The sequence below is a fragment of the Tympanuchus pallidicinctus genome, unplaced genomic scaffold (assembly GCF_026119805.1).
Source record: "Tympanuchus pallidicinctus isolate F22 unplaced genomic scaffold, pur_lepc_1.0 scaffold34, whole genome shotgun sequence".
Lineage (NCBI taxonomy): Eukaryota > Metazoa > Chordata > Aves > Galliformes > Phasianidae > Tympanuchus > Tympanuchus pallidicinctus.
The window spans coordinates 808,229-831,105 of record NW_026294752.1 but is presented as its reverse complement, the minus strand read 5'-3'; the positions used below and the strand labels follow the sequence as shown (position 1 = coordinate 831,105).

At 41.5% G+C, this 22,877-nt stretch overlaps 1 protein-coding gene and 1 long non-coding RNA gene across 9 annotated transcripts in view; one reads left to right on the top strand and one right to left on the bottom strand.

Annotated features, from left to right (window-relative positions):
• Nucleotides 1–3,697: 3,697 nt before the first annotated feature.
• The window catches only part of CDK13 (cyclin dependent kinase 13), a 55,145-nt gene continuing 35,965 nt past the window's right edge, over nt 3,698–22,877 (bottom strand). For 2 of the 8 annotated variants that reach the window (XM_052698984.1, XM_052698983.1), the window contains exons 7-14: nt 22,257–22,313; nt 19,145–19,246; nt 18,955–19,032; nt 16,782–16,898; nt 15,640–15,771; nt 13,137–13,342; nt 9,658–10,215; nt 3,698–8,467 (exon numbers count right to left, since the gene is read on the bottom strand). In XM_052698984.1, the coding sequence (XP_052554944.1) occupies nt 7,608–8,467; nt 9,658–10,215; nt 13,137–13,342; nt 15,640–15,771; nt 16,782–16,898; nt 18,955–19,032; nt 19,145–19,246; nt 22,257–22,313 (2,110 nt within the window). In that variant the 3' untranslated portion in view covers nt 3,698–7,607. The remainder of the gene's footprint in view (nt 8,468–9,657; nt 10,216–13,136; nt 13,343–15,639; nt 15,772–16,781; nt 16,899–18,954; nt 19,033–19,144; nt 19,247–22,256; nt 22,314–22,877) is intronic. The other 6 variants (XM_052698989.1, XM_052698988.1, XM_052698985.1 and 3 more) reach the window with 5 other exon arrangements.
• Nucleotides 13,341–21,844, top strand: LOC128088461 (uncharacterized). Its single transcript, XR_008210258.1, has 2 exons — nt 13,341–14,553; nt 15,608–21,844. It is a non-coding gene; the product is annotated as an uncharacterized LOC128088461 (long non-coding RNA).

Genomic DNA, 22,877 nt, shown 5'->3' with positions numbered 1-22,877 from the left:
CACTGCTTCTTTCACTGTGCTGTGTAACTGTATGTGCTCGTGGGGAAGTCAGAGCAGGATCTGCAGGCTGTAACAAGAAGCAGTGTGTGAAGAAAAGCATTCACAGCTCCTAACAAAGCCTGCCAGGCTTACAGTGATGCCTACCTGGTGTGGAGCCACCAAACCATCTGCGGATAAGTTTTTAATTAGTATTTGCCACCCCCTTCTCCTATCCATCATTAACAGCTTTCTGTTCACTTCCCATGTCTGCTGTACTCCTTAGCCTGATTTTTCCCCCAATGATGAACAATTGTCACCAGTAAATAAACACGTTTTTACAACTGCTGTTCTTCAGTAGCACGACGGATGGCAGGGAGGTGTGCACAGTGCCACAGCACACTGCAGCTCGCTGTAACAGCTTGCTTTATGGAGACTTCACAAGGTACGAACAGGCTGAGCAGCGGTGCAGGGCAGCACAGGCGGCAGCCCCACCTCCCTGCAGCGCTGGCCCTGCAAGCAGCCCACCTCCATCGGCACAGGGGCAACCAAGGAACAGCAAACACTGGGGGAGACGAGAAAATTATCTTTTTCTCCAGCAGGAAAAATAGAAGATGATATATGGTGACGTCAGTAATACTGGATTTTCAGTTGTTACACAACAATATTTGTTTTTTACATTATTATCTATTATTATTGCATGGGAATAGTAATGTTACCGGACAAGAACCTCCTCCAAAAATTCAGAGCTTCCTCTGGCTCCCCAAGGAAGAGGACCTCCGTGTTATCTCACCTAAGAAAGGCGTTGGAGTTTCACAAACTGGAACATCCCTCTGCTCATCCTTGTGCAAAGTGTTGTAACCCAGGTAGAACCATGGGACAACCCAAATCCACTCTTTATTGTCTGTGGATGCTCTGTGTGACCTCAGCCAAGTCCCGTAGCCCAGATTCCCAAACAAGGGACTCCTGTAGCTGCCACCAGCCCAAGGACACGTGGGAAGGGCCATGCTGTGCTGCTGAGAGGCAGCCCTCCACCTCTGACAGGAGCCCCTATGGGTAGGGGAACCGCCGTGCTCAGTTTGTACCAGTTTCTCATTTAGTGATTTTCTCACCCAGAAATACCAGATTTGCCTCCGCTCCCTAGGAGGAGCATTTCTACAGTAAGTCAGGGCTCAGACTGGCTGGCAAGCAGGGGAGAAAAAAGGTATACGAGAGAGATTCTTGTTGGATGTGCTTCGTCTTGTAGAGACTAAAGTGGGTCACTGTAAAAAAAAATAAGAATAGAAAAGATGGTCTTGGTATTTCCAGGGAACTTTTGGCCTTAAACGTGTGGATGAATGCTCTTCCCTTGCATTTCACTGCAAGATGCTCTGAGGTTCCAGCATTAAGCACGTTCCCTGCTTTGCTCTGGCAGACGTTGCCCTGCACAGCACCTCCTCCTCCTGGCTCCACTCCTTCCTCCCAGAAGGAATACAGCTCCAAGGCAAGAGTTTGCCATGCAGCTCTAAGATCCCTTCATACACTTTCTTCTCCATAATCTGCTGCATGAAACAATTTGAAACAGGAACAAGGGGGAAAAAATGCGCCTGTCATTATTTCTAGAGCACCAACACAGCTACTGGATTACCTGGGAGAACAGAAGAGAAAGACTTTGGAGAAGAGATGCAATGCAGCAGGAAACTTTGCCACGGGGCTGGACCATTCTGATGGCTTGACTTATAGTGATTTATTGACAGGAAGGGTTTTTTTTTTTGGCTTAGGCCTTATTATTCTTAATTAAGAGGAGAAGCCCAGAGGACAAGCTATTCCTATGTCCAGAAACAAAACTTATCAGTGTAAGGGGCGTCTCCCTGCCACCACTCTATGGAGAGGAGAAAGCCAGCAACCATTACAAACTTCAGCACAAGCCATTAAATTCAGCTGTGAGGGATAGGATGAGGGAGAGCTTCCATGCATTGCATTGTGCCCACCCTGGCAGGGCTGCAAGTGCAGGGAGCTGGGAAGCCCAGCATGCATGGCGGGGCACAGCAAGGGAATTCTCATGGGGAAGCTGACACCCCAAACCTCCACAAAGGACAATAAAGCTGGAGAAAAACAAAGAAAAGCAACAGCAGCCCTTCTACTTCTCTTCCACACCGTATTTCCTGGTGTTGAAGAAGTTTCTGCACATCCTCTTTGAAAGAGGCCGTGTGAGAGACCCATTCATATCACGAGGATTCCCCACAGCAGCAGCACCTCCCAGGTGCCCCCGGAGGAACAGCTTCTGCAGAATTGAAACTGAGCTGTGAAAGGTGATTGGAGGATGGCCTATTAGCAAGTGCTGTTATACCTGAAGAAAGTGAAACATTGCAGTAGAACTGATGGCAAGCTCCCTCCACAGGCAATAAAGAGGCTGAACTAAGCAGACACAACATGCAGGGGGCTCAAAGGAGAGCCCCTCAGCAACGTGGAGGTAATTGCAGTCAGCTGGGAAAAGGAAGCAGCTCTTGTTTGTCAAACCAAATTCTTTCTCTGCTTGTTTGCTGCGGCTGCCAGGAGCTCCGACGTCCCCATGCAACGGGGAGCTGGTGGATGTCATGGATGTAATCCCTTCTGCAGGATGCCTTACAAATAGCAGCAGCCGAATCTTGTTTCATCACATTTAATAGCACGGGCTGCAAGGTGGAATACTTTTTCTCCTGTTCTTTGCCACTGACTTCGCACACGCGGTCCTTGACGCAGACTGTGGCACTGCAGCCATTTCTGCCCCTCCTCTCTCACTTGCTGCAGCTTTTAGAACGTTGACTCACACAGATCCAGCTGGGATGATTCCCGTTGCCCTTTGCACAGCACCCATCTGATCTGCTGTGTGCAGGTCACCACTTGCATAACGTGGAACGAGCTGCCTGCCTGAAGAACAGCCCAGGCTTTTGTTAGAGCTGCTGCCAATATATTTACTATCAGAAAGGAAGATCCTTTTGGCCGCTGCTAGACATTCTGTCAGCCCAACGTCAGCATGACCAGCACTGACCTGTGACTTCCCTTTCACCCTCTGCACGGGGTGTTCATCAACAAGCTGCTGGTGTAAAGGCAGCAGCCTCCTGCTCAGCCTGCGGCTAACGATGCGGAAGGTACAGCAAGTGACTCGGCTTTGGATGAAAACACAGCATGTGTGGGAAAAGGCATCTTTTTCACTATATTAACTGACACAGCACAAAAACAAAGCAGCGAGGCCTAAGGCACTCATAGCACAACCGCTGGGGCCACGCTCTATTTGCCTTGCTGCCCCCGCAGCAACGCTGCATCACCAGATCTGAAAATACCTGACCCTTTGTTTCTGAATCCCACTCTTCAGCATGCTCACCAGCCTCTTTATGGAGCTGGAGAGGGGGAGAACAGCAACCGTGTTTCTGCTTGGCCAGCAAAGAATGCCCTCAAAACACTCAGGTAAGAGATTGTTGCAGCTGCAGCAGCCTCCCACTCACCCTTTGAATTGCACCCCAGCATGCAGCCGTGCCTGCAGCACCATTGCCAAACCACGCGCTGCCCAGGAGCCCGGCTCCAGCACTGAGCACCTGCAGTTCTCCTCCAAAAGGCAGCGGAGAAGGAAATGTTTGTTTGAAGAGCTAACAACACTGTCACGTACTGAAAAATCACGTTCCCATGGATCTTGAGAAAGTAATTAATCCAAAGCTCTCTTAAAATTCCCTTCGATAACCAAAGAGGAAAAACAATGAGAGACTTCAAGTTTTCATGTATTTTATTTACAAGCCACACGATACATTTATATACAAATGGCTTAAAATAACGAAGGGTAAGCAAGCTGAAGCATAACAGTTTGATTATTTTAAATTACGTTGTCTTGAAATAACTCCTGCAATAAAGTATTCTTCACCCTGATAAGCAAAAGTTAGTTCGACTTTAACCCAAGGTCATTTCATTTTTTAAATACAGAATTCATATCACTTTTCTGTGATCCTTTATCTTCTTAACACTCATGTATGAAGAACATCCCACAACCATCAAGAAGGGAAACAGCCAAATTTCCTCCTGTACAAACGCTGTAACAACAGACTGGAGAAACGTAAAATGCTTGTGTGTTTCATTAACTAAGAGAATGCAAGGAATACATGAGATTTCCTCTCTTGGAAACAGAATTCATGGTCTGAGATCCAATCTGCGCGCGGACGAGAGCTGTGTTCCCACTGCCAGAGACCAAACAGATCCCAGTGCAACTGCGCCACACCAGAACCTGCCTGCAGCAGGGACCAGCAGAAGGGCAGAGCTCCAAACCCCGCAGAGCTCAACACTGCAGCACTCGGCACCTCTGCTGTCACACTGCCGCAGCAAGAAGACAATTCAACACAGACTCGTTTTGTGGAAACATAAGAAAATACAGAAATTTGCCATTTAATTTCCGCCCACCCCCCCCCAGGGAATTATATTAACATTTAAAGACATGTATTTTTACACCTCTTCCCAAACACCGCTCCGTTTCAGGTCACAGCTAGCAATCCACGACACAAGTCAGTTCCTTTTCCTTTGGCTGATTGTAAGTGTTCTAATACTCTAAGTGCCTTAAGTCACATCCAGCAGTCCGGCCGTGCTCACGTTTCTCCTCTTGGTATGGCTAATGACTGCTCAGTATAAATAACAACGCTTGCTATTCCATGGTCCATGGTTACAGTACTTTGCTATGTTTTAGAAACACAAACACACAACACTTACTTTTTGATGTGGTGTCCAGGTCTCTGTAGCACACTTTGGAATTGCAGCACAGAAAAAGTAAACCCAAAGGAAGGTGGGAAGTAACCAAAGCCATGGCTCCGCAGAAAATCACGCGGCTTTCAGAATGCCTGCGACTGCAGCAGAAACGCAACGGCCACGTGAAGCCAAATGTTGCACTAGCACTGACTCGCTCTGCTAAGTGAAGCTTGTTCAGAAGGGTCAAATTCTCAACTGATGTGAGCACCTCTTAATACGGTACAGAAAAGAAACGTTGATAAATCACACGTGGGGCCAGCACAACCCAAGGTGGGCAGCCCTCAGGCCTGGCTAATTCCTAGACAAGGCCCAGACCAGGGGGAGCCAGGCAGATCCCCGGGCTGCAGAGAAGGCAGCAGCCTCCTTGCTCAGCCATCATCCCATGCTGACTGTCCCCCTGTGCTGCACCAGCACCGCTGTCCCAAGCTAACAGTCTTCGGTCACAGGCTGCTAATCCTTACACTGAATTTGGGAAACACGCATCTGCAACAGTGTGCAAGTTTTGGTTTGGATCCACGCGGAAGCCGGCTGTCTACTCCACCTCCTTTGTATCCATCACAGCCACAGCTACTTGCGTCGGCTTCGCTTTTACATCTGAAGACCAAAATCCATCTCAGCACAACAGTGCGGCAGCAGAGCAATGCCAGCCAGCAGTGGTGCTGCTCCGCCTGCCTTCACTTGCAGTACTGAAAGTCAAACCACTTAGTCCTCCTTGAAACCCACCTTCCATTTGAACTTGCCTGCTTTTTTTTTTCTTTCCAATTTACATTGCAAGTGCAGCAGAGTAACACCAGGCTGCACGTTTTTAGTGAGAACAACGGCCTAAGAGCTGTAAAAGTCTTGCTTAACTCAAAAAACAAACCAACAAACAACTGTCTGAACCTCTTGGGGTTGTTTTTTTTTCTATCAATTGGTAAACAAATAAGCCTCAGCTGATGCTGTCCGTACCTAAATGAGAATAATGATTTCAGCCTTTAAAATTCAACCAGCAGAAAAATGTTACTGAGGTCCTCACTCAAGGAACCCAACCTGCCTCGCACTCCGGCGAGCTGTGACTTTCCTAAAGCACGCGGCCACGAGCGTTTGTTCCTGACTGCCTGGGCTGATTTTGCTTTCAGAGGGCAGGATTCCCTTCTGTGCCTGGCGAAGGCAGCTGCCGGACTTACAGGGACACCTCCATCTCCCACCTGCCAGATCCTCAATGCACACAGTCAGCACAGTGACCTTCTCCATGCCCTGCAACGTGGCACTTGGCCATCAACAAGAACCGAGGTTTTGAAATTAAAACAAAACATCGACAACTTTGGCTTCTATTCTGAAAGTCCAAAAAGTCACTGACAAGACTACATTTGAAATAGTGTAAGTAGAAATTTTACTTTTTAAAAAGTAATAATTCAACACTCAGTTACATAAGGTACCGATTTGTCAACTGGAGAATCAGTTGGGAAATTGTTTCCAATATGGGCTTTAAAAACATTCTTTTACGTACATGCAAAATATAACCATACCTCCTCTCTGCAGGAGAGGGACCGCTTGTCACCACAGGAAAAAAACACGCTCGATGTTATGGTTACTGAGGAGTGGCTCTTGGTTCATTAAGTTTTAACTACAGTTGTTTTATCTGTTGTTCAGAGAGATTCCGACTCTAGAATACTGGGTGGATACAAGGACGATTAGTTGGCACAATCAAGAGTTTACAGAATTAGAACTAGTGTAAAATGTCTGCTTTAAATACTGGTCATTTGTCCTTTGTTTACTTCCCGTAATGCAGCAGCTGTCATAATAAGGAGATAGCATCAGCTTTTCACACACAGTAATTACTGCTGTTGACATGTAAGAGGAGAATTTTTTTCACCACTTGGACATGAGAAGCATAGTTTATTTGGCAGAGGAAGGAAATCAATTACTACAACTCCAAAGAGGAGCTGAGCAAAAACTGCGCTCTTCACTCTTCTCGCTTTTGCAGTTTCTTACCAAGTTCAATTTGGAAATGATGATGATCAAGACAGGATTAGATGTCTAAATAACTGGTCCACATGAAGTAAACAACACAAAGTCATGACCTATTGGAGTTTCCTATTATTATCTGGTTTTCTTATTAACTACCTAGGTTTCAGTATTACTGTAGCATTGATTTATAGAGTACTTCCAACTTTTGCAGACCTTAAGCTTACGTGTTAAGGCACTTACCATTCAAGTAAAACAGTTCATATATAAACAAGCCCGGGAGATGGAGAGAACATTTTACCAGAACATCCATTCTTTTTTTTTCTTTTCTTTTTTTGGAAAGAAAAAATTAACATCGACCAAATATTTATAAAATTTTGCATCAAGAGAAAGGTTGTGTTTTATTATCTGAAATGAGCACAAAGTACGCCTTCCACAATAACACTGAAAGCAGTGCAATGACTGACAGTGACCTTTGACTAAAGGTAGTTCTGTAAAAAGAAAAATACCAAATAAATCAGTGCCCTGCTTTGATTGTTGTAAAATTCTTTTTTTTTTTTTTTTTTTACATAAAAGTTGGTCCAAACTTACAAAAAAAGCACAAATGTGCATAGTTCAGAAGATCTGAAAGAGTGCCATAAAAAGCTGATGTCCCTAAATTTAGCATCCACTTAAAACTGCCAAAATACAAAAAAAAAAAAAAAAATTCAGAACTAGTTTGTGAACATGTACAATCAATTCATCTCTTTTTCAGACAGCATGAGTTTTAAGCATTTTTAATTTTTCCTACTGTATGCAAGACCCTTTTCCACATAAAAATAAAGCTGTTGAATTAATATTATTCAAGTCTGTTGAATTGCTGCTTTAAACTGCAGCTAGAAAACAAAAAAAAACCAAAGTTTTTCCAGATAAAAACGATGTGCCTGAGGAAAAACAGATACTCAAAATGGTAATCCTCTGCCTCGCCCTCTCACTGCAGACGTGCTGATGTGCCCCCTGTAGCCTTGGGAGTAGCCAGGTCCTTGTGCAGGGGATGTCCAGGTCTGTCCGTGCACGTGGCTGATGCCCCCGGGGTTCTCCTGTAAGTTACTTCCATAGCTATAGTTGTGCATCTTAGCAGGCAAGGCATGAGTACTCTCCGGCCCCACAGAAGCGTCCCTGCTGTTCCCCAGGACTGAGATTGGGCCGTGGCTGTATTCAAACCTATGGTCTTTATCTCCGCTGAAGAGCATGGGGCCAGCGTTGAGGTAAATGTCTCCATAGCCAGTTACTGAGCTGGGAAAGGACTCTGAAAAGGCAGACGGGGCAGGCGCACCTCCCTGTGAGTGAGATGAAGCAGTACTGTAGTTATCCAAAGGCTGAATATCCGCGTTCCCGAGGAAGCTCCTTCGCTCCAGCGCTCCCGACGACCCGCTTCCTATGCCATCGCTGCCGCCATAGTGAGCAGAGGAGAAGGCAGACGATGCAAAGCTGTCCTTGTAGTCAGGGCCTGCTACATAGGAGTCTCTCGCCTGGTAATCCACGCTCGTCTGTACGGGCTCCTCCGTCGTTGCCTGAGCTTGATGCTGAGCGAGCAGCTGCAGAAGCGCCGCTTTCACTCCTGCGTGAGGATCTGTTCCTGAAGAGTTAGTTATAGGCAAATGCTGGTTTTCTGTCCGATAATCAAGGTCTTCGTCAGTGAGAGGAGGGGGCTCTGGGGGCTCCGGGGGACGCTGGTCTGGAGGCAGGATCCGAGGGCGCTCCTGTTCCGGCGTTCGGTTCAGGACCCTCATCTCGGCCTGCCTAGCCAGGTCCTCTTGACCTATGAGATGAGAAATAAAAGCTTTGGAGTGAAAATATGCAGTAACAATACCGGAACAGAAAGGGCTCTTTCCTAGAACATCAGAGAGGTTCATTGCCTCAGTTCTCTTTAACTTCTCAGTTAAGTTTTACTCCTGGTCATTTTGGAGTAGGCAACAGCATGGTTGCTTTAAGAAAGTGATACGAGGTTCTCCTCATAGTAAGATTACCAAGCAATCAAAGTTTAAGAAAGAAAAGTGGTGCACATTCCTTTAACAAAAAAATCCTGAAGCAACAGATAAACACCTGAAAGTTCAAAGAGTGACCAGAAACATCTGCAAATGGCACATATCAGAAAAGGTCTTCATGGAAAGAAGATTCAGAGAACTGCAAAGGTTAAAAGCAAAATAAAAACAACCTTAACACCCCGCTGCACAAAACCCACTCCTAAGCCACTTCAGAACGTTTCTTTCAACAGCTGCACACTGCACACCTCAATAAACCACTATAGCTGAAATAGCAGTTCAAGATGACCAAAAACAGAGCTCTAAACATTAAGACAACTAAGAAAGTAGCCACTATAAGCCAATGGAAACATCCAGCCATGTGTGTTACTGACAAGTTATGGGCAGCCAGCTACAGAAACTGCACTAAGAAATTGATAATAGTGCTCTACTCAGCATTAAAAAAAAAAAAAAGCAAGCAAGCAAACAAACAAAAACAGCAACCTTCACCTCAAAAATGGACTTTAACTAAACACACAGTCAAAAGTGGTAAATTTGAGCTATGAATTCAATAGATGAGCCAGTCCTCTCCAACACCAGCACCACTAAGGAAAACTCAAGCTGCCATAAAAAACAATCAGTGCAACCAGTTTCATCAGAAGAAGTGCAGGTGCTGCACACCTGTCAGAAGGACCATTTTTTAAATCTGTCGGTATGGCACCTACTACAGTAAGACACAAAGTCCAGCCACGCATTTACATTCTCACCAAAAATCCCCAAACCAACCAACCTACAACAAAAAAGCCACAAACCCAGCAGCTAGTACTTGAACAGTCACAATGCAAACAAAGGAAGCAACCAAATCGACGTAATAACCTCTCCTGTACTCACACAGACTGGTAACGTTCAGAGGTTAACCCTTTACCCCCAAACTAGCTGCCTCCACAGCTCAAGATACCTGTTGCTTAGCAATGAAAGCCTTCAGTACCTGCAGGAGTATATAATGACTTGATCAGATGTGGGTAACCGGGCGCTGGAGATTCCATGTCGTCCCGGCTGAGAGATGCAGGCGTGGTGGGCTCTGGAGGCTGCCTGAGTTGTAACGACATTTCATTTCCTGATCCGTTTTCCTTCTCCTCCAACACCAAATCTTTTTGTTTTGTTTGCTGAGCCTTTATTAACTGAGACAGCAGAACAGCAAATGCACTCTGTACAGCTGCCTGGGCAGCGTCAGTTTCCACTTTGGGCTGACTCAGCTGAGCAGGTGGCACAGGAGGCTGCGTGACGGTCGGCTGTTTTAGGGACTCCTGTTCCGGCGGTGGCGGTGGAGGCGGCGGCGGCTGCTGCTGTTCTGACTGTTTTTCACCTGCTGACAAAATTCCAGCAGGAAGATTTATTTTATTTAGTTGCTGCTGAGTCTCTGGGTTTACCTTAATATTCAACACTTGGGCAAACTGTGCCAAACTAACACTTGTTTTAGACTGTAGGAGGTTTAGCAGGATTGCCACTTCATTCTGGTTTAACTGCTGTCCAGTGCTTGTTTTTGCTGAAGACAAAAAAGGTGTTTTTAAGAATTATACAGAATTTTCATATTTCAGAAACTCAAAATTAAGACTAATCTAACAAGGCTGTCACAACTGGCAAAGCGTGGTTTTGGACAACACAGAAACGGAATGCTTTTACGGAGAAACTGCCTTTGGGGGAGTATCTATAGGAAATGGAATATAAGATCCAATATAAAGAAAGTGACTTCCAAGGGGCACGCACATGCACTTGGACAGATGAGATACATCAAGCTGGAGCTCAATTTTCCACAATACAACTAAGCTGGGGCTTAAGGCCACCTGCTTTAGGCAGCTGTAAGATTTCCAATCCCCACAAAATTTCCTATCTTTGACATATCACATCCCTCTGTTAAAAAGTGGCCATCTGCAAAACGCATTTGCAGTCACATTCTGGCCTGTTCTAATTCAGCATCTGGATTCTAACACCTGCTCAATTGACCAGGCTGTAGATGACCCAGAAGCTAGCAGTATCAGCACAAGGAAGCAAAGCTGAGCTTGAAGGACACGTCAATCACTGAGTAGCAGGAAGACTCAGGTTTGTAAGGTACCCCCTTTTTTAAAAAACAAAAACAAAATGGTGTTTATTTGACATAAGTAAGAGGGTGCTGATGAAGGGGAAGGTAAGTAAGGAAGTCAGAATACAGAACTATTCTCTAAATTTCAAGCAGTCACTGTGTCAGTTCTTCTGAAAGGGGAAGTGAAGCAGCATGCCCCATAACTAGATGATTTAGAAAAGAAAGGTGAAAATTAAAATGGATGTGTTTTTCTCTGAATTTCTGTAACCCAGCTCAACGTGCACACATTCTGCCTTCCTGCTAATACACTAAGACACTCATTCCTGGCACATTCAAAGCCACACCTGAGAAAAACAGTCACACAAAAATTAAGTAGTTGCCTTGCAAGACTACCAAGTGCACAGCTGGAAAGTGCTGCAAAAGTCACAACCTACTTGTGGATGTACACCAGGATGCAAGCACCTGGATCCTACTCTGCCAGGTTCTAAGGACTTTAAAGATTTTATACGTCCAGATACAAAAATAAAACCATCTTCTATTTAGCAATAGATAAAAACCATTAACATTTAATGCCCTGCACTGCTGGATCTCAGCCAGCTGTCACGCTTCACAGTATTTGGTGACATCTGAGGATGGTATGCTCAGGAAGATAACATATTACATTCAAGCTTCTCTCAGCTTGTCAAGGTGCAAATTCAGCAGAAAGTGCCCCCAAGGGTAACTAACCTACCTGTTACACTCTTTGACTAGTTTCAAGTCTATTCCAAGCACAGACAACACTCTGGGAAACCTATCAGTTTCTACCAGAACAAAATGAACGAGCTGTACACAGCTCCTGTTAAATTATAAGATGTAATAACCAGGGTTCTCATTCATGAAGCAGAACATCAGCAATTTATCTATTTTTAACCTCTTTTTGGCACACACACACACAGACACAAAAAAAAGCAACAGTTTTGCTTAAAGCATGCATTTTCCATTTATACACCTGATCCTTTAGCATGCCTTATGGGTGACTTTAACTAAGGTTTATTAGGATTTCAAGAAGAGCTTCACTTAATACAGAAAACACCTATATGCTGAACTGTCTAAGCTCTTTTTGTCTTCTTCTTTTACACCTACATGTATTTTTCTCCCTGATTATGTGTAAGCAGTATCTCAGCTCTGAAAGATTTCCTTCTCTTTTTTTTTTTTTTTCTCCTTTTTAATAGTTTTCTTTTCTTTTTCTTTTTTTAATGTTTCATTTTAATGACTGATTACAGCAGGTGGCCAACAGGCTAACTGCTACAGAAGCACAAGGAAAACTGCTACTGTCCTCTGGGCTTTAAGCCTCAGTTTGCATTTGTGGGGAAAACACTGCGAGGGCTGCAGAAAGGCATCTTTGGAAATACTGCCAACACTGCTCAGAGTGGTAGAGTGGCAGAAGCTCACAGCCAGCTTATCAGCTCTTAGTAAGGAACAGGATGAATAGGAACAAGCAATAAACTGCAGTAAAAACACGATGAAAATAACAATGTGTACATGTTTAACATTTATCTTTGTGTACTACATTTGGAGCTCTGCTCCACTGTTAAATGAAGAGCTGATTCAAGATGGCTAATATTCAAGAACTACCATGCTCAGTGAATCCATTTATTGTTTTTCTTCAGATCAACACCTGTGTAAGTGTCATAGGATTTAAGGTCACTTGGCACAATTAAAAATGGCCTAAATTAAACTTACCAGGTATCTACTCAGTGCTGATCATCTCAGCTGGTTTCCACATAAGGAGACCACTACTTTACTACTCACATTATTCTTCACTACGTAAGCACACAAGCAAGACATTTCAGTTCAGTTTCTGAATTAAAGGCTGTGCAAGCTGCAGAGGTAGTTACTACTTTTTAATAAGATATTTGGGTGGTTGGTTTTTTTGTTTGTTTGTTTAGTTTCTTTTTTAAAGTTGAGTTAGCCCAAACAGCTTGGAAACACGAAGGCCAAAGTGACACACTGAGGTAATCTCTTCTATTTCAAGTGATGGCTGTTTTAAAGTCTGCCTTTTGTCAGTTCATCAGTATCTTCAACCTGTGAAGTCCATGATGAACTTAAGAGTACAAACTGACTAGTGGGATTACAGAAGATTTTTATCTCTTACAAGGGATAAAACCTCCTCAAAAATACAGAGCAAGATAGTTGCTCTGGCTAGATTAAAAAAAGAAAGAATAAAAAGGAATTCCCAAAAATAAAGGCAAATCTTTTGTAACAAAGATTTAACTTACAATACCGTTCCCTCCTTCAAGAATCCAGGAGACTCAAGAATCCAGTCAGTACTCTGAAAACAACACCTAAAATTTCTAGAGGTGCAATCCAAGTAGAAAGTAAATTTAAGAACCGAAAATATTACTGACCAAGTGCTACACTAGAGCTGCCCTGAGTTTTGAGTTGGGAAGAAGTTTGCATGCCTTGTGGGGTGTTGGTTCTGCTCTCATCCATGCCTAGAGACAGATCCTTCCTAGGGACTTTAGTTGCTGTTGCATCATCAGTCATGCCCATTTGCTTCTGTCTTCTGCGTTTTTTACTCCACAGCTCATGGCAATCCTGCCACAAAGGAAGGCTGCAAAGAACGATCAGAGATATCAGTTTTATCCCAGATTTTTAAAAAATGTTTCTTTAACTACAGTGGTAAAATAAATATTCAAATTACGCATAGCACAGCATTTGTAAAGATGAGCCTGCTGGAATTTAGAAATGCATCAGGAAACATCCAAAGTCAGGTAGGCTTTCCCGCATCAAGTCTCTTTTTCAATTGCCTACTTCACAAGTGCAGGTCTCTCTGGCAGAGAACAGGAACGTGCATCTTACTATGAGAATCACTGTCACTTTCTTGCTTGTAGAAGTACCACATCTGCGCAGTTACATTTGTTCACAGTAGCAGACATGGCTATCCAGTATGAGCAGCCATACAGCACAGGCAACCAAGAAAGGGGAAAAAAAATGTTGCAGGAATAAATAGTACTCAACACTAACAAATTTAGGTTGATAGGAAGAACAAGGGATACTCCAGCCCTTTAAGACAGACAAAAGCAGAGGAAAAATATCTTCTACAGCACTCATTGGAAATCAGTTCAATCTTCCCATTACTATTCCTCCCTACAGGTATCCCAATTCAGATCTCCTGAGGAACACAGAGTCCCACCCCATAGCTTATGGAAATACTGAGATATGGCATTAAAACAGGTCCTTCTGTTTTCCCTTTACGTATCAGTAGTAACTGTCTGAGCAGTTCTCTCACCCAGGAACATGAAAAAAAATGAGGTGACAGATGATAAGAATCACTGGAAAGGAAGTTTTGACAGTTGCTTTCTATTCTCTTTCTCCACAGAACAGCAGGTCAAAAGACCTGTCAGGTATTTAGTCAACAACAGCTTGGATCAATCAAGAAACTATAAGAATTATCCTACAGTACTTGCAATCAGCAATGAGCAGCTGTTTCTTCCAAGAGAGGAGCCTTATTCTTTCTTGAGAAGAGTCATCATTTTCATTTCACTACAACAAATGTTGGTGTCCATTTTTAAAAGGATACCAAAGGACAATTTGTTTGTTTGCTTTTAATTTTCTTGCATCAGTTTCTAGAATAGATGCACTACCAAGGCCCTGAAAAGAAGAGAACGTCTTCTTCTCATTCCCTAACTTCAAAATGCATTAGCAACAAGGTTCTGAGATTTTAATGAACAGCTTAATATTTAATACTGCTGTTTAGTAAAGTTCAGATGATGGAAAGAGACTCAGTCTTATGCATTCTTTACTACCTCCTATATGTTACAGGTAAGTCTTGAAAGATTTTTAATGAAATTCTTAGATAAAGCTGAACTATTTTTTTCCAGTTTGTAACTAATTATTAAGAAGTCAGCAAGGCTGCCTTGAAGGTACAATTTAGTCAAACTATTAAATGTTCTGTCATTAGGCAGCTATCTCAAGGGAAAAGTTAAACTTGCAGACTCTTTAAATGTTTTCCATTGTATTGGAATGAGCCCTGAGTAAAAGTTTGTAATGCCTAAAGTGACAATCAAGTCACTGTAAAAAAAAAAAAAGAACTACTGAACATTGCAATATATCTCTGTTCAGAGGAGAGAAAAGAACAAATAAAAAGCCACACAAAATATTTCACTTCTGGAGAACCAGGCATCTCATTTGGCACAGTAAATCAAGTATGGTATTTTACTTTAACTCTCAGATACCTTTAAAGAATTCTGTGCCTAATGTCATTCTGTCATTGTATGGGAACTGTAAGATCACAGCCTGAACCAGTGATTGAGCACCTGTTGAAGAAGCACGGCTAGCCCTGGGAGCACAGGTGGAAGCAAAATCCTGGGTCCACCCCTCCCTAACCTCATTTAAGGGCTGGCAGCTGAGAAAGAAACACCTCTGTTCAGATATTACTTCCTTATGGGAGTTTGCAGCAAGCTCTGGCCTTCAGAATGGGGTAAACTATTCTGTTCTTATTAGTGGCATTTGACTGATACGTTTCATGGGTCACTGTAAGACTTGTCAGAAGCAATTTCATACCTCTTTGCCTGAAAAAGCCACCAAAGAAGGTAATTCAGGATCATGAGGGGCCCCAAAACCCTTGGAAAACATGGACACTGATAAGCAGATACATTCCTTTTTAAAAAATGACAGTCACTAATTCCAGGAGCATCAGTTCAAACTCATCTCAGATCCTCACAGCCACTGATATCGTGACGTAAGAGCCACTAAACTGCACTTCAGTGCAGAATCACCAACTGTACATATTGACAATTTTCTTCCACAACAAGCTTCTTCAACGGAAACACAACGAGCTTAATGAACTCAGTACATGTTTGCTGCTGTTTTGTAGGTTAAAGAATATTACTAATGGAAATGACTTACTCTGGGGGAGGCATTTTAGATGGTTCCACATCTCGCAGAAACTCGCACTGAAGAGCTTGTTCAGCTGTGCAGCGCTTGCTGGGATCCAGAGCAAGCATGTAATCAAACAAATCTAATGCAGCTGGTGGGATGCTGCAAAAGAACACAGTGGGAAAAAGCATCACCTGTTTTCTGAATCACATACTTCAGTGCAAAGTTTTCATTAGAACAACTCTCCAGAATAACTGAACATCTAAAATGAAGAATTTACTTTTAAGAGGCAGATAACAAAGTTCATCTTTACCAACCTCTGTAAACATAGAAACCTAAGTGTCTTATGGGTTTGGTTTTTCTGTTTGTTTGTTTGTTTTTGCAGAGGTGGGGGTGACTGTGGGCAGTTGTGTTTCTGTATGTGGCTGACTTGATTGAAATACTGCTCTTAAAAAAAAAAAACAAAAAAACAAAGCAAAAACCCAACACAATTGAAGCCAAGACTATATAGTGTTACTTCACACTTTGGAATTTGGTGCACAAAGAGGTGCAATTTTGTATGGACCAAGCAAAACAACTCTACTGCTTTAGGAAAGCCTTGTTAGTTCAAGCAGGATGATATACTGATCCTAAACCCTGAAGCAGATGAAGGAAGGGAACAATCCCTTTAAATTGAATCTACAGCTGCTTTCCATAGCTTTCATGTGTGATATTTGCAAAAAAAAAAAAAAAAAAGATCCAATGGTACACAGTATTTTAGAATAGACTGTTCAGATAACTCTTGTGTTGAATGAATTTATGACCCAAAAGACTGTAACGTTAACCAGACTTCATATTTAGCTGTTCTCAGTTGTCCTAATAAAAAACAATTAAGTACTGCAAGCTGTTTTTTGGACAGGGAAAGCAAGCAGGTGTACCAATCACAGAAAACAAATGTGTCCTTAGGTGAAAGCTGACAGGTGGCTGAAATTTTAGGGCCTTCTTTCTCCCTTCTTGAAACTTTATTAAATAAGGGTTAATACAAGCTCTGCAGGAATCTTCTAGGATTCGAAAGCCATTTTTCTTTACACATGAGTGTTTTCTAGAAACTGGCTGAACATCCATTAAGTTCACAAAGATGCCAACAACACGTAATGCTGTTACAACTGAGTAAACTAATCCTTTGTCCTTACAATGCAAACTCTTCTCTCAGTTTTCGACGATACTGCTTCTTTGGTTTCATTGTGTTGAAATAAGCTAATTTTATAACATCAGGCCACACTGCTGGACAAGGGCTCCCACAGATTCGGCTGTACAAAAAGAGGAGGAAAGAAAGGCATGAGATCCAAAAGCACAAGTGTGCACAGCTGTCATTTCATTCTTAGAAGTACAGTAAATGCAAAACTCATTATCTAATGTTAACATTCAGTTCCATTTAGCTAAAATTTCTCTACAGAAAGGCCTGACACCATTAAGGAATGGTTAATTATCTAGGAAAGGTAACCACTCTTCACAAACTAAACTTCATAAAATCCACTATTTCTGTGCCCCAACCACTCTAAAGCATCTTCTGCACAAAAGGTTACATTCTGAAAGTCAACTAACTATGCCTGGACACCATTCATGTATTTGATCTGGAGAAGTGGATGACCCAGATCTAGGATGCTGGGCTGTTAGCTCCTAATTGCAGTGAAGAAAGAAATACCAAAGGCCTGAAGAAGTATTAACTTTAACAAGAATTTAGTTGACACAGAAGATGCTCTTGGAGGAAAAAAAAAACACAAAACAACCGACCCTTTAAGTCCTAGGGGTAAATACAAGCTTTTAGCAGCTCAATCTTGTTTATTTTTATCTTTACTTTTTCATTACAGTTATTAGTCTTCTGTGTAGGGCCTAATCTATTTCCATATATGGAACTGTCCTTAGCCTCGGTCCTCCCTCTCCATCCATGCCTGTTTTTTCCCATCAAGGATGGCAGCACAGCCTAACACCACGCTTCTCAGCAGGAGAATGGGAGTAATTTACCCTGCAATGTTTAAGACTTCTGATGAAGGCAGTCAATAAAAGAACTTGCTGAGGAAATGTATTTCCCTACTTCACCCTTCTCCATTCATTTGATTTAAATTGCTTGTGCAAGAGACCTAAGTATGAATTAATTACGTCCCTATGTTTGAAGTACATTACTTTCAGGAAGAAAATAAATTCTGTCTTTTTCCTAACAGAATTTACTTCAGTTCTATATTTGAGCATTAAAGCTAGAAAGAATAAAATGTACAACTGTTGACTGTAACATGACGGTTACAGAGATTGTGTATAAAATTATAAACTAAAACTGATATATTACACCTAAACAGTCTCCAAATGCATAGTACTGAATAAAATGGAGAGGAAAAATAGCTACAAGCAGCTGGCTGCCAGCATTCTTCCAGCAGAAAGAAATCTCAAAATCTGGATTTGCTGTACCAGGAGGTAAAATTTCTGATGCCTGCCCTCTCACTGCCATCTAGTGGACAAAAGCAAAGACTTCCAAAATCTACAACTTCGTTCTACCAAGAATGATGACTGGTAGTATTGCACCTCCTAAAAACTTTATTTCTCCTCATCAGCTAGTAAAATATTACACAGAAGCACACTGACATTTAATCTATCTCGAAAAACATTTCAGTATATAACTTACATTTTAAAATACTCTGATTTTAAAAATAATTTTACTATTTCCTCTTCTGGTGCTGTAAGTTCTACAGGACTCACCCTCCTTCCCCCTTGTTTTTAGGAAGAGGGTGTCTGCTCACTTATGAGGTCAGCTATGATATCAGAATCAAGAGCAATTTCTGCTTGCAAAATAAAGAGGAAAACAAGATGCACTGGTTCCATGGAGTTATATACAGGCCATCCTAAAATTTACTGACATAATGTAGTAAACAAAATATTCACCCCCATAAAGTATCTGGCAGTTTGTAAGGGAAGAGAAATATATGAAAAAAAGAAAGCCCAGGTGCACACGTGGGAAAACTCAATGCAAGATCTTAAGGCAAGCAGCATACAAAGCACCTACTGCTCCTAAACCTGCTGTCCTTACTGACCATGTTTTTTGATTTGCTATAAAGAATTTGTGATGCCATCTTGAAAAGGAATTACATTCTTTTACAACTTCAGTAATAGGAAAAGCTCCAGCTGCATTTTGAAACACTTCCCCACATCCACACATAAGACACTTATTCTACATGCCCCTGAAAACCACTGATATCTCACTCAGGATGATAATGAAGTACTTGTAATTGTCAGCAGTGTGTTACCTTTGTTTTTAATGTGAAAAAGATAGGCAGTTTACCAGGCACCTACAACACTGTAGTGCCTGCTAGTTACCTTATAAGTTCCAGCTGAGCAAGTTCTTGATTTGCTTGAAATATTGGCTTTTTTGTAAAAAGTTCACCCAGGATGCAGCTGTAAAACAGTTTCATACAATTTCATCATTATGGCTTCCAGTACAGACTGACAGAAATATGCACTGCTGGCTTGTTGTTGTGCTTGCTACACTTGTGTACCAAACTCTTACCCACAGCTCCAGACATCGATAGCTGGCGTGTATCTTTCTTCTCCAAGCAGAAGTTCAGGAGGCCGATACCATAACGTAATAACTTTGTTGGTATATGGTCGGCTGTTGGAGGGAGCAAAAAAAAAAGAGGACTATCATTTTGCTACAATCTCATTTCTGAAAAAAGTGATATTTTGAGGGGTATAATTCCATGGTGTTATTTAAGGACAGCGTTGCCTTCCTTCTTTTCAGTTCTACGAAGTTACAACTGCAAAAAAGCAACACATCCATCTGACCAAGGCTATTGAACAGTCTGAAACGAGACCTCAGAGATACACAAGTAATCAGCAAGCCATCTTGATGCTATGTGCATCCTGTATTTAGATAATCAAACAGTTCACTTTTCACACTGCTAGCCATTTCAGGAAAAAGATCTGCTTTGATAAAAAAGTGATTTCTCAATAACTGCTAATTATTAGAATACTGAAGACATGATTTCTACAAACATTTTAAAAATGGGAAAATCAGTCACTCTCCTCTCTGGAAAGAAAGAAACAAAGCCTTTCTCTCAAACTATGTCCTTCAACAACTTTGAATTCTAAGTCTGGACCATTTCTAATATATTCCTTTATTTCAACATTTTTAATTCTTTACAGCTCTAACCAGAAGTTCTGGTCATCGTGAATAATCCTTTCCATCCTCACACTAACACAAGGATTCCACTACTTCAGACATGCATTTTCTGTGCAGTGGCCAACACAGAGCATCAACAGTTCAGAACAGGAGTCATAGCAGATGGTAGGGTTGGGCTGTTTTCCACTTAGTTTTTGCTTTGTTTGCTTTGTAAAGAGGGGGGATGGGCCGGGACAACAGTAGGATGGTTCTTAAGAGTGGTAAAAAAAATCCTTCCAGTTTTAAGATCACGAGTTTACCAATACTAAGTAACTCCAAAGAAAAAAGCAGAGCAGCATTAAGTGCAGTGTTTTTACAAGCTCTTACAACGTGCTTAGCACTACAGGTATCATTTCTGCAAAATTGTCCCAGCTTTTTTCATAAAGCCCCCTATTTTTGGTTTACTAAAATTAACACAGTGTGGGTTTTTTTTTGGAAGTAGTTCCACCATATATTTATCTCTGAAGCAAACATCCACGTTCAAAATGTTTACATGGTATGGACTTCCTCTACAGATAAGCCACTCACATATATATATATTGGTATACTGTCATTCTTGTTTGAACAGCTGTTTTCTCACACAATCTGTCATAGCTCTACTCTAAACATATTAAAGCCTCCAAAATAACACTTAAAGAAGAAACTAGAATAACTGATAGGAATTCGGTTACAATTTTACTTCCTCTCCATCATGCTCCTACTAAACTCTGTAACCTTTTGAAAAGCGTGTCATTCCAACAACAGTAAAACAAGAGTAAAATACACAAACCTAATCATCACTTATATGTTTGTTGGTGTATTTCAAGTACTGACGTTACTGCAGGTCAGAAGCTATTCAGAAGGAAAATGAATGCCAAAAGAATTGCAAAAAATATACTCATGAGATTCTAATAATCTTCCCAAGCTCAATTAGCAATGTTATTAGCTACAGTAAGTACATTTTAGTCTTGTTTAATTTATCTATAATGAGGTAATGTTGTTTTCACATTCAGTAAAACGTTATTTGCATTATAAGGATGTTGAACTTCCACTCTTTCAATTCTTAACATTTAGTTCTATAACCAACATCTTAATTTAAAAAGATATTAAAGATAATGACAGTAAACCAACAAGAAGTCAGCCTGGGGAAGATTAAAGTAGCTAGGTAGGATGGCATCATCTCTTTAGTTATAAGTACATCCAAAATGAAAGTGAATTAGAACCACAGAATCAACAAGATTGGAAAAGACCTCCGAGATCATCCAGTCCAGCTGTCCACCAACCACCAATATTTCCCACTACACCGTGTCCCTTGGGACAACATCTGAACGCTGCTTGAACACCTCTAGGAACGGAAAGTCAACCACCTCCCTTGGCAGTCCATGCCAGCTTCTGATCACTCTTCCAGAGAAAAAAACATTCCTAACATCCAACCTGAACTTCCCTTGGCATAACTTGAGACCGTTCCCTCCAGTTCTACTGCTAACTGCCTACCAGCTGCTACAAATGATCTTACCCCAATACTGTACTCCAAACAGTTTCCCTAATTGTTACTTGAGCATACCTTCCTGAAATAACAGCTCAGAAGACAGTGAAAATAACACTGTTGCACTGAAGAACCTCAGAGGTCTGTGAGAAAATAAACTCAAAATTGATCATGCAGACACAGTTTCCCAAGTTGGGCACGCAGAACTCAAAGCTTAAGTACCTAACATTCTCAATATCCAGCCATCCGTCGTACATATCGATGTAATTAACATTCAACCTTGACTTTGAAAATCTCAGTCCAAGTAACAAATACATAACACCACAATATATATATTAAAATTCTTAATCATAAAGGCTGTGCACCTGTTTCCTGGAGTACAATTGTAACAGAGCCATCAACAACAGAAGCACAAGTCACAAGAGGTTTCAGAAGAGCTTTTATTTAAACTTGTATCTCTGTTTCCAACAGATGTAACAGCACTGACTGCCTAAAGAATACAATAAACCTCTTCAAATTTAAGATTAAATCTTACACAAAAGTAATGCTTAAAAAAAAAAAAAAAAAAAAAAAAGACAGTAAATGGATTGGATTTATGTCAGAATAAATGTCACTGTTCCTAAATAAACCTCTCCTAGGTACATCAACAGAAAAACACAGGTTTACAAGACCATAAACTAACATTTAGTAAATGTCTGCAGGATGTAACCTTATTAAAACTGCAACTCTTAATTCCAAACAATATACAGCTCCTCTCTACAGTTATTTACCCTCAATAGTCATAAGGGCAATCACTCGTACAAAGGGAGCTTTGTGTTTGTATGCTGTGTGAGATAACACGCATTCTTACAATTTCCTAAGCAATGCTACTTATCTTACAGTACAATAACATCTCCAGACAAATAAATAGTTTTTTTTTCCAGCCCTCACAACACTCAAGAGTTATGAAAGAAGACATACCTGTCAATGCTTATTCACAGTACAATCATATCTTACCTTTCTTCCGAGTTGTACAGCCGAGCAAGCCCAAAATCTGCAAGCTTTATCTGCCCTCTGGTGGGAAAAGGAAAGAATTATTTAGGAGTTCACCCTGCTAAAACTAGTTCAAGTTTCAGGTTTTCAGACAGCTGCAACTGAGCTTCAGGAAATGCCTTAGAAATCACATCTCTCTTCAATTAATAAATACACTAACCTACTCACTGCCAAAGAAAAGCAAGCAAAATTACATACAGTGACGAAGCGGAATTTACACCAGTGAATGCTACTCAAGATTTAGGGTGCATACTGTTAAAACATTCAAACCAACAACTCTGCAGGAAAAAAAACTGATGGAGGAAACTTCTTTATTTTTTGATGCTTTGATAGTTGAAGTACTGCTAGCATAAGGATTTGTACAGCTAAAACAACAACAACAAAAACCTAGCAGCAACCCTACTTCCTTCTAGCAAGTCTAAGCACTCTTTTGTTCTTCTGAAGCTTAAATATGGCCTTCAGAACAGGATAACCAACCAGATAAAGGCTTCTATTTTTGCCAGCAGCCAATTTGCTGAATGATACAAGCCCTAAGCCCTTGAGTTTTCCCATACACGAGAAGAAATGTGGATGATACAGAGTTTT